At 60.7% G+C, this 11,637-nt stretch overlaps 1 protein-coding gene across 2 annotated transcripts; it reads right to left on the bottom strand.

The window, feature by feature from the left end:
* Positions 1–5,819: 5,819 nt before the first annotated feature.
* Positions 5,820–10,893, bottom strand: DPAGT1 (dolichyl-phosphate N-acetylglucosaminephosphotransferase 1). Of its 2 annotated transcripts, XM_029076142.2 has the most exons (10): positions 10,672–10,893; positions 9,152–9,272; positions 8,820–9,033; positions 8,551–8,697; positions 7,983–8,067; positions 7,618–7,806; positions 7,439–7,526; positions 7,159–7,314; positions 6,855–6,946; positions 5,820–6,201 (listed from the first exon to the last, which is right to left on the bottom strand). In XM_029076142.2, exons 1-9 carry the CDS (start codon positions 10,824–10,826, stop codon positions 6,881–6,883), a joined length of 1,221 nt encoding a protein of 406 aa, XP_028931975.1. In that variant the 5' UTR covers positions 10,827–10,893; the 3' UTR covers positions 5,820–6,201; positions 6,855–6,880. The 2 variants fall into 2 exon arrangements, with proteins under 2 accessions (XP_028931975.1, XP_028931973.1); XM_029076140.2 differs by having other exon boundaries at positions 5,827–6,946.
* Positions 10,894–11,637: the final 744 nt, after the last annotated feature.

Below are 11,637 nucleotides of genomic sequence, written 5' to 3'. Positions count from 1 at the left end.
TTACCGACGCATCTTATTTGTATATGCTATTTATTACTCAGTTTCATTAATGATGTATCTATATTTGTTTACCATTTATTACTCTATTTTCATTCATTCATTCAATAGTATTTATTGAGCGCTCACTATGTGCAGAGCACTGGACTAAGCGCTTGGAATGGACAGATCGGTCACAGGGAGAGACGGTCCCTGCCCTCTGACGGGCTCACGGTCTAATCGGGGGGGGATTCTTAATTTCTTCTTCTAATCGTTTCTTAATGATACCACTGATTCGTATAGCCTTTATTACTCTCTTTTCTTAACGATGCATCTTATTTGTATTTACTATTTATTACTCTATTTCATTAACGATGCGTCTATGTTTGTGTATTGTTTATTACTCCATTTTACTAATGATGCCTCTTATTTGTATAGCATTACTCTATTTTCTTATCGATGCGTCTTATTTGCTTACGTTTTATTTAATACTCTATTTCATTAATGATGTGTCTATAATTGTGTATTGTTTATTACTCTACTTTCTTAATGATGCCTCTGATTTGTATATCGTTTATTACTCTATTTTCTTGATGATGTGTCTAATCTGTGTATATTTTATTTATACTCTATTTCATGAATGATGTGTCTATATTTGTATATTATTGCTCTATTTTCTTAATGATGAATCTTATTTGAGAAGCAGCGTGGCTCAGGGGAAAGAGCCCGGGCTTGGGAGTCAGAGGTCGTGAGTTCGAATTCCGACTCTGCCACTTGTCAGCCGGGTGACTGTGGGCGAGTCACTTCACTTCTCTGGACCTCAGTTCCCTCATCTGTAAAATGGGGGATGAAGACTGTGAGCCCCACGTGGGACAACCTGATTCCCCTGTGTCTACCCCAGCGCTTAGAACAGTGCTCTGCACAGAGTAAGCGCTTAACAAATACCAACATTATTATTATTATTATTATTATTATCTGTATAATCAGTTTATGGCTCGGTTTTATTAATGATGTCTACATTTGTGTATTTATTACTCTATTTTATTAATAATGTGTTTTATTTGTATATCATTTATTACTCTCTTTTATTAATGGTGTGTCTATATTTGTATATCGTTTATTACTCTATTTTCTTAATGGTGTCTTATTTGCATATCATTTATTACTCTATTTTATGAATGATGCATCTTATTTGTATATATTATTTACCACTCTGTTATCGATGTATCTTATTTGTACATCATTTCTTACTCTATTTTATTGACGATGCGTCTTATTTAATAATGTTGGTGTCTGTTAAGCGCTTACTATGTGCCGAGCACTGTTCTAAGCGCCGGGGGAGATACCGGGTGATCAGGTGGTCCCACGTGGGGCTCCCAGTCTTCATCCCCATTTTCCAGATGAGGTCACTGAGGCCCAGAGAAGGGAAGTGACTCGACCAAAGTCACACGGCTGAAAAGTGGCGGAGCCGGGATTCGAACCCTTGACCTCTGACACCTACGCTCAGGCTCTTTCCACTGAGCCACGCTGCTTCTCGTGTTATTTATTAATAATAATAATAATAATAACGTCGGTATTTGTTAAGCGCTTACTATGTGCAGAGCACTGTTGTAAGCGCTGGGGGAGATCCAGGGTCATCAGGTCGTCCCACGTGAGGCTCCCAGTCTTCATCCCCATTTTCCAGATGAGGTCACTGAGGCCCAGAGAAGTGAAGCGACTTGCCCGCAGTCACACGGCTGAGAAGCGGCGGAGCCGGGATTCGAACCCATGACCTCCGACTCCCAAGCCCGGGCTCTTTCCGCGGAACCACGCTGCTTCTCATATTACTGTATTTTATTAATGATGGGTACATATCTGTAACCGAAAAGCAGCGTGGCTCAGCGGAAAGGGCCCGGGCTGGGGAGCCAGAGGTCGTGGGTTCGAATCCCGGCTCCGCCGCTTGTCAGCCGTGTGACTTTGGGCGAGCCGCTTAACTTCTCTGGGCCTCAGTGACCTCATCTGGAAAATGGGGCTGAAGACTGGGAGCCCCACGTGGGACCGCCTGATTGCGCTGCGTCTCCCCCAGCGCTTAGCACAGTGCTTGGCACACAGTAAGGACTTAACAGATACCGTCATCATCATCATTATTATTATTATGACTCTGATGCCGGACTGCTTGTTTTGTTCTGTTGTCTGTCTCCCCCTTTAAGACCGTGAGCCCGTCGTTGGGAAGGGACTGGCTTTAGCTGTTGCCAGTGTGTCCATTTCAAGCGTTCAGTCCAGTGCTCTGCACACAGTAAGCGCTCAATAAATACGACTGAATGAATGTTAAGCGCTTACTGTGTTCTAGGCACCGTCCTACTACTTCTAATAATAATGATGGTATTGGTCAAGAATCCCGGCTCCACCACTTGTCTGCCGTGTGACTTTGGGCGAGTCACTTGACTTCTCTGTGCCTCAGTTCCCTCATCTGCAAAATGGGGATTGAGACTGTGAGCTCCATGTGGGACAACCTGAGGACCTTGTATCTCCCCCAGCGCTTAGAACAGCGCTTGGCACATAGTAACAAATACCCCTCCCCCCCCCCCCCCCCCCCCCCCCCCACACACACATGCACACACAAAGCACTGTTCTAAGCGCTAGGGTCGATACGAGGTAATGAGGGTGGCCCACTTGGGGGCTCCCAGTCTTAAACCCCATTTGACAGACGAGGGAACTGAGGCCCAGAGAAGTGAAGGGACTGGCCCAAGGTCACACGGCTGACCAGTGGCGGAGCCGGGATCAGAACCTACGACCTCCGACAACCAAACCCGGGCCCTTTCCCCTGAGCCGGGCCGAGCGCCGTCCGAAGCGCCGGGGAGGATACGAGGTAAGCAGGTGGTCCCACATGGGGCTCTCAGTCTCCATCCCCAATTTACAGATGAGGTAATTGAAGCCCAGAGGAGTGAAGTGGCTCGCCCAAGGTCCCACAGCAGGCAAGCGGAGGAGGGATTAGAACCCACATCCTCTGACTCCCAAGCCTGTGCTCTTTCCACTGAACCATGCTAATCTGTGCCTATCTAGAATTCATTTTTATCAATGTCTGCCTCCCTTTAAGGATAGTAACGATGGTGTTAGGTGCTCACTACGTGCCAGGCACTGTACTGAGCAGTGGAGTGGATACCGGCCAGCCGGGTCGGACACGGTCCCTCGTCCCACGTGGGGCTCGTGGTTTCGACCCCCATTTTACCAACGAGGTAACTGCGGCCCAGAGAAGTGAAGTGACTTGCCTCCGGTCACACAGCAAACAAGTGGCAGAGCCAGGATTAGAACCCACGACCACCTGACACCCAGGGCCGTGCCCTCTCCGCTCCACCTCGCCGCTACTCTACCCTGTGAGCTCTCTGTGGTCGGGGACGTGTCTGTTTATTGGGATACCGTGTTCTCCCAAGCGCTCAGCACGGTGCTCTGCACGCAGAAAACGCCCTATAATCGATGACGACGACGACGACGACGATACTGAGCAGTGGGGGAGACAGCAGTTCATCGGGTTGGACGCGGCCGTGCCCCACGTGGAGCTCACGGTCTCAATCCCCATTTTGCAGATGAGGCAACTGAGGCCCAGAGAAGTGAAGTGACTGGTCTAAGGTCACAGGGCAGACAAGCGGCGGAGCAGGGATTAGAACCCAGGTCCTTCCACCTCCCAGGCCACACCGTCTCTTTACATGGGTGCCCGAAGCGACGACCTTCTATCTAGAGAAGCGGCGTGGCTCGGGGGAAGGAGCCCGGGCTTGGGAGTCAGGGGTCACGGGTTCGAATGCAGGCTCTGCCACTTGTCGGCTGTGTGACTGTGGGCGAGTCACTTCACTTCTCTGGGCCTCAGTGAGTGACTGTGAGCCCGTCACCCGATGACCCTGTATCTCCCCCAGCGCTTCGAACGGTGCTCGGCCCATAGTGAGCGCTTGACGAACACCAACGTCGTCATCATCATCATCATCGTTATTATTAGAGAACCTTTCGTTTATTTTAATGGCCGTCTCCTCCGGCTAGATCGTAAGGTCCTGGAGAAGCAGCGTGGCTTCGCGGCAAGAGCCCGGGCTTGGGAGCCACGGGTGGCGGGTTCTAATCCCGCCTCCGCTCCTCGTCAGCTGGGTGACTTGGGCCGAGCCACTCGACTTCCCTGGGCCTCGGCGACCCCATCTAGAAAATGGGGACGAAGAGCGGGAGCCCCGCGTGGGACAACCTGATGACCTCGTGTCTATTGCCCCGGCGCTCCGAACAGTGCTCGGCCCAGAGTAAGCGCTTGACGGCTACCATCGTTATCATTACTAATTCTAGTGTGCTCTTCCAGGTGCTCCCTTCCGGGGCCCTGCTCACAGCAGGCGCTCAACAAATACAACTACCGGATCAGTGGACCTGGAGGAAGAGGGGGCTAACCGGCAAACCACTCGAAATTAGCCTAAATCTCCCTCTCCTGCTGGCTCCCGGCCCAAAGGCTCAGCGGCTGATCCAGCCAGGAGGAAGAGCAGCGGGAGAGCTGGGATTTGGGCTCCAGGTCCCTCGGCTTTGGAAGAGTAGAGGGAGGGACGCTCTCCTCTGCCCAACGTAAGTAGCGTGAAGACGCTCCGATCGCTTCAGGGATTCGTTATTGTCGAAACGCAGGGTGGAGGGAGCTCCGAGATCCGAGCCCCGCTTCTTTCTTCCCCTCAAATGATCTGTTAGGTCCTTCCCACGTGCCAGGCACTGAACTGCTACTAATAATGTCGGTATTTGGTGAGCGCCAGAGCGCTGTCGTAGGCGCTGGGGTAGACACAGGGTCGTCAGGCGGTCCCACGTCAGGCTCACAGCCTTCATCCCCTTTTTACAGACGAGGGAACCGAGGCCCGGAGAAGTGAAGTGATTAAGCACTGGGGCGGTCACCAGCCGATCGGGTCAGGCACAGTCCACGGTCCACATGGGCTCACGATGTTAATCTCCTTCAGAGGAAGTAACTGAGGCACGGAGAACCTAAGTGACTTGTCCAAGGTCACAGAGCAGAACAGGTGGCAGGGCGGAGGTCGGAACCCGGCTCCTCTGACTTCCAGGCCCACGCTTTAAAGGCAAGGCCCCGTGTGAACCTCCCGGCCCACGATAATGCTACTGTTACTAAAAATAATAGGGGTATCTCTTAAACACTTAACGGGGGTCGTCCGTTCAATGAACCAAGATCAGGTCCAGCTGGTCCCACGCTGCCCTCCCAGTCTAAGTAGGAGGGATTTAAGCCCGTTCTGCATTCGAAGAAATGGAGGCAAAGAGAAACTGTGATTTGCCCGGGGTGACCCAAAAGGCAAGTAGCAGAGGCAGGATTAGAACCCAGGGCTCCTCACTTCCAAAAGCGGGGCAACCACAGAAGGCGGCGTGGGCTAGTGGACGAGAGCACGGACCTGGGAGTCGGAAGGACTTGGATTCCAATCCGGACTCTGCCACTTAATGACGACGATGACGGTATCTGTTAAGCGCTTACTATGTGCCACGCACTCTTCTGAGCGCTGGCGTAGATACGAGGTTATCACGTCGTCCCCGTTGGGGCTCCCAGTCAAGCGGCGGAGGCGGCGTTAGAAGCCACGCCCTCTGACTCCCAAGCCCGGGCTCTTTCCGCTGAGCCGTCGTGGGGCCTTGGGCGAGTCACTTCACTTCCTCCATCCCTTAGTTACCTCATCTGTAAAATGGGAATTAAGACCGTGAGCCCCCCCCCCCGGGAGGACAGGGACCGGGTCCAATCTGTTTTAACTTTTATCTACCCCCCGCTTACTATAGCCCACGGTGACCGTTTATCAAATACCCTAAAAAATATATCTACGCATAAGCGACCTAACCCTCAGTCTCCGTGTGTATGCAAATCACGGTTACAGGTTTCCGGTGCACTTTTATTACACGTGGTACACGTTCAGCCGTGTCAACATCCGTCCGTCCCGTCGGTCCTGTCCCGTCCTCGTCAGCTCCTTGAGGGCGGCGTCCGCTCTGCCCTCCGTCTCCCTCCCCAGCGCCCAGCTCGGGGCTTTAGTTCGCGGTGGGCCGGGGAACCGTCTCTCCACTCGGCTCTGCGGTCTCGGTAAAAGCATCCCCAGGGAACTCCGGGTGACGACGACGGCGTTGCCGTTCGTTCAGCGCCGACTCTGGCGCCAAGCGCCGTTCTAAGCGCTGGGACCGATACAAGGTCGTCCCACGTAGGGCTCACCCCCATTTTACAGACGAGGGAACCGAGGCGCCGAGAAGTCCAAGTCACGGCTGACGGGTGAGGGGGCCGGGATTAGAACCCGCGACCCCCGACTCCCAAGCCCGGGCTCTTACCACCGCGCCACGTTGCTTCTCTAAGGCCAGGGGAGCCGAGGGGATGGGACCCCACCTCCCCAGAGCCAAAGCTGCCCCGGCTTCATCCCGCCCCACCCACCCGCGGGAGGCCCCGGCCAAGAGCGGCTGCCCCTGGAATTTTTTAAAAAAGCTCGTTTATTGTCTCAGATCTCCCAGCGGGCCCGGCCTGCTCCTCGAAGGTCACCGTCTCGTCGTCCTCAGGGACGGGGACCCCAACCCGGGCCCCCGCCCTACTCGGAGGCCCGGCCCTCGGCCGGCGGCCGGGCGTGCGGGGCGGCTGCCGCTTCCCTCCGCGGGAGAGGCCGCGGGGCGGAGGGAGCTCGTGAATCGGGGGAGGCGCGGAGGCCGAGGCCAATCAATAAATAATCACCGGCGGGTAAAGGGAGGAGGGGAACAGGCGTCGGGGATCCGGCGCGGGGGGACCGGCGGGGAGGCCGCGCCTCGTGAGCGGTCAGACGACGCTCCCCCGGCCCTTCTCGCGAGGGCAGGGGCCGACGGGGACGGAGCCCCCGGGGAGAGGCGGGGGGCCGGCGGCCCACCCCGGGGCCGGGGGGGGGGCCGGTCTTTACCCGGGCGGGCCGGAGCTCCGGGGGGCTCAGATATCGTAGAAGAGCCGGACTAGCTGGTAGCGGACGGAGAAGGCGACGGCGCTGCCCGCGACCTGCGTGCGGAGAGAGCCAGAGGGTCGGCGGGCCGGGGCTCCCCACCGCCCCCCGCGCCCTCCCTCTCCTCCTCCCCCTCCAGACGTGTGGCGGAGGCGCTCGGTAAACGCGACCGACCGCCTCCCCGCTCGCCGGCGGGAAGCCCCCGTCGCCGCCGCGGGCCGGCGGAGAGGGCCGGGGCCGTCACGGGGGGGCCGGGGGGAGCCCTCACCTGGAGCAGCAGCAGCAGCACGGTGAGCGTTCTCTCGTGGGTGGGCCCGACCAGTTTGAGCAGCAGGTTGAGGAGGGTCATGTTGTTGCACTCGGTGTAGGCCCCGTCCCCGTCCTCGCCCCGGCGCACGGCCACCAGCCGCAGGGCCTCGGCCAGCTGGGCGCGGGGCAGACGGGTCGGCGCCCGCGGCCTCGCCCGGCCGCCTCCCGCGCCTCCGCCTCCCGCGCCTCCGCCTCCGCCGCGTCCCTTCCCGCCCGGCCGCCCGCCTCCACCCCTTTACCTTCAAGAGGGAGGCGCCCCAGGGAGAGAGTCCGTCGGTCTTGAACTTGGAATAGCTCATCTCCAGCTTCCCCGTCTTGACGTTGAGCCTGCGGCGAGGAGAAGTGGGGGGCGGGCTGGGGACGCCTCCCCCCGGGGCCTCCGGCGCCCGGCCCCTCCCCCTTGCCGCCGGCGGGTTACCTGGGCACGCGGTGGCGGGGGCAAGGGATGACGTGGAGCAGCTGGGGCAGAGAGTAGAGGAAGTTGAGCACCTGGGGCAGGAAGAAGAGCAGCATGGTCTTGCTGAAATGGCCCAGGATGCCCACCACGGCGAAGGTCATGCCCGCAAAGTAGCAGAAGGTGTCGCCCACAAACACCCGCGACGGGTACCTGCCAGGGGCACGAAGAGGAGCGCGGAGGTGGAGCCGGGGCGGCGGGAGCCGGACGGAGGCGCCGCCGCCTCTTCCCCTCCGGCCCCCCCCCCCCCCGCCCACCGCTCCCGGCTCGGACCCTCGGCGCCGGCCCCCGGTCCTCCCCGCCTCCCCCCCTCCGGCCTTCCCCCTCACCAGTTGTGATACAGCAGGCCCAGGGTGGTGAAGAAGAAGGGGATCATGAAGTAGAGAGAGAAGATGTGGTCGTCCCGGTAGTCGCCTGCGGGCAGAGTTTGCGGGGAGGTCGGGGCGGGGGGCGGGGGCGAGGAGGAGGCTTCCAGGGGGCCGGCCCCAGGCCGGGCCCCTTCCGGACTTCCGCGGCCGGGATCTCGGCCTGCTCGGCGGTCTCGGCCCTCGGGTCCGCCCGCCGTGCGGACCGATCCCCTCTGGACCCCGGGTTCGTCGTGGGCGCGGCGGGCGCCCGTTCCATGGCTATAGCGGACCCTCCCAAGCCCTTCGTCCAGCGCCCCGCGCGCAGCGAGCACTCAAAAGTAAGACGGACGGACCACAACTCCTCCCCGCGGTCCCCCCGCGCGGGACGGATCGCCGAGCGCGCGCGCGCCCGGGTGACGGCCGCGAGATCCCCACCCCGAGCCGGGGCCGGGAACGTCCCCCTGGCTCCCCGGCCTCAGCTCGGGCCCCTCCTCCTCCTCCTCCCCGAACCCAACGGCCCCGTCCCCGTCGGCTCCCTCCCGCCTCTCACCCCCGAGCTCCACGAGGTTGAAGAGGATGATGGAGGCGGAGATGACCAGGGCCTGTCCGGCCTCCAGCCCGTTGATGCCCGCCAGGATGTTGATGGCGTTGGTGCAGAACACGGCCAACAGGCCCATGTAGACGTAGTACAGGATCCCTAGAGGGAGCGGGGCGAGGGGACGGGATGGAGAGAGGCGGCGGGACGGCGGGGCCCGGCGGGGCGGGGCGGGGCGGCACGAGGGCGAGACGCGGACCCCCCGAGGGCGCGGGGACCCTCACCCAGGTCGAGGTGGAGGCCGAGCAGGGGGCGGAAGGGCTTGGGCACCACGACGGTGGTGTTGCCGAAGTTGGTGAAGTAAACCATGAGCAGGGGCAGGGAGGCGGCCGTGGGCAGGAGCAGCTTATGGCGCCAGCGCAGGTTGAGCACGTCGTCCGCGAAGCCCAGGAAGATCATGCAGCAGATGGCCAGGAGGGCCCCGATCAGGGCCACAAACTGCCGGACGGGGCGAGGACCCGGCTGGTCTCCTAAATCCCTCCCTCCCGCCCGCCCGCCCGCCCGCCCGCCCTCCGCCATCCCCCCGGGGTTCTCCGCTCCCCGCGCCCGCTCACACCTCGTGGTGGGGAAACGCTTTGCACTGTTCCTCCACGAAGCAGCTCAGGAAGGGGACGGGGATGAAGCAGAAGAGGATGATGAGGAAGACGGCACCGCTGACGACGCCCTGAGATTCGGGGCTGGGGACGGCCGGGGTCGCCCGTCAGGTCGGGATCCCCGGGGCCCGCCCGCGCTCCCGCTTCCCCCCGACCGGCGGCCGGGTGGGGATCGGAACCCGTGACCTCCCGACCGCCGGGCCACGCCGCTTCTCCCGGACGGTGAGCTCTCCGCGGGCCGGGAAGAACGTGCCTCGTTCACTCATTCGACCGCATTTATCGAGCGCCCACCGTCGCGCGGTCCCGTCCGCGCTCCCCTCTAGGCCGTGCGCCCGTCGTGGGCGGGGACCGGCGCTCTTTACCGTGAGGGGGTGAGCCTCCCCCCAAGAAACCAGGACGACCCGATAACCTCCTATCTCCCGCCAGCGCTTCGAACGGCGCTTGGCCCCCGGTAATCGCGTGACATTCAAGGCCACGGGCCGAGTGGAGGCGTGTAACCTTCCCGGGCCCGCTTAGTGCCGTATCGCTTAGGCGCTTAAGACATGGGACAAAGCAGCACTCGGCACGGCGCTCCGCACACCGGAAGGGTTCAGGAAAAACCATCGACGGTGCAATGCGAGAAATAGCGTGGCTCGGTGGCAAGAGCCCGGGGAGTCGGAGGTCGTGGGTTCCGATCCCGGCTCCGCCGCTTGTCAGCGGGGTGGCTCTGGGCCTCGGTCGCCTCATCTGGAAAACGGGGCTAAGACCGTGAGCCCCACGTGGGACCGCCTGATGACCTCGTATCACCCCCAGGGTTTAGAACGGGCGCTTGGCACGCAGGAAGCGCTTCACAAATACCGTCATTAAAAGGGGGATGAAAACAGCGGGACGCCCTGATGACCTCGTAGACGTCATCAGGGAAGCGTCGGAGAGGCAGCGTGGCTCTCGGTGGAAAGAGCACGGGCTTGGGAGTCAGAGGTCACGGGTTCGAGTCCCGGCTCGGCCACCCGTCAGCCGGGGGGGCTGGGGGCGAGTCGCTTCCCTTCTCTGGGCCTCAGTGACCTCATCTGGAAAAGGGGGACGGAGACCGGGAGCCCCACGTGGGAAGCAGCGTGGCTCAGTGGCAAGAGCCCGGGCTTGGGAGTCAGAGGTCACGGGTTCGAATCCCGCCTCGGCCACCGGTCAGCCGTGGGACTGTGGGCGGGTCGCTTCCCTTCTCTGGGCCTCAGTTCCCTCATCTGGAAAAGGGGGCTGCAGACTGGGAGCCCCACGTGGGACAGCCTGATTGCCCTGCGTCTCCCCCAGCGCTTAGCACGGTGCTCTGCACAGAGTAAGCGCTTAACAGATAGATACCGACATTATCATTATTATCATTATTATTATTAGCAGCAGCTGATGCCCCCGGATCTCCCCCAGCGCTTAGCGCAGTGCTCGGCACAGAATAAGCGCTTCCCCAATGCCCACACGATTATTATTAGCAAGCGGCGGCGCTGGGTGGGCTCACATCAGCCGCTTTCCGGTCTTGTTGAGGTCCGGGCCGCAGAGGCGGGCGGTGAGGAAGTGTCCGCGGAAGGCGGGGATGAGGGTGAGCGTGGCCCCCAGGCCCAGCAACGAGCCGCACAGGTTGAGCAGCAGCGGCAGGGCCGGGAAGCCCCACATGGCGGCCACGACTCCCACCCGGACGCGGGGCAAGCGGCGGCGCCGCCGGCAGCGCCAGGGCCGGGGCCGGGGCCGGGGCCGGGGCAGGGCAGGGCAGGGCACCCTTACCGGAAGCGGCGCGCCTGCCCGCACCAAAGATGGCCGCCGCCCACGGGCCCGCACCAAAGATGGCCGCCGCCCACGGGCCCGCACCAAAGATGGCCGCCGCCCACGGGCCCCTTCCACGTCGGGGACGGGCCTCGGGGGCGGGGCTTAGCCAAAGGACCAATCGTGCCCGTCGGTGGGCGGGGCTTATGGAAGGAGCCAATCTCCTTCCGCGCGCGGCTGGGCGGGGCTTATTTAAAGAGCCAATCGCTCCCGCGGCCGGGTGGCCGGGGATTACTTAAAGGACCCATCGTCCCCGCGGCCCGATGGCCAAATCTCTGCGTCTCTCGGCCTGGTGGGCGGGGCTTGTTTAAAGAGCCAACCTTTCTCCCCGCCGGGGGGGGGGAGGGTGGGCGGAGCGTATGGAAAGGACCAATCGTTGCCGCGGGACGGTGGGCGGGGCTTGGGGAAAGAGCCAATCTTCTTCCCGCGTGCGGGTGGGCGGGGATCACCGGAAGGACCAATCGTTGCCGCGGCTCGGTGGGCGGGGCCTAAAGAAAGAAAGAAAGAAAGAAAGGACCGATCCTCCGTCCCGTGGCCCAGTGGGCGGGGATTAGGGAAATGACCGATCCGGCGGCCCGGGAGCAGCCCACGGGTCGGGGCCCTGTGTGAGTGGGAGGAGCCTGTAACAACAACAGTGATGATAATCATAAAGAGCAGGGGCTTT

Source organism: Ornithorhynchus anatinus, chromosome 11 (genome assembly GCF_004115215.2).
Source record: "Ornithorhynchus anatinus isolate Pmale09 chromosome 11, mOrnAna1.pri.v4, whole genome shotgun sequence".
NCBI classification, from domain to species: domain Eukaryota; kingdom Metazoa; phylum Chordata; class Mammalia; order Monotremata; family Ornithorhynchidae; genus Ornithorhynchus; species Ornithorhynchus anatinus.
The sequence above is the reverse complement of the archived record's forward strand: the minus strand, read 5'-3'. Positions and strand labels throughout refer to the sequence as shown.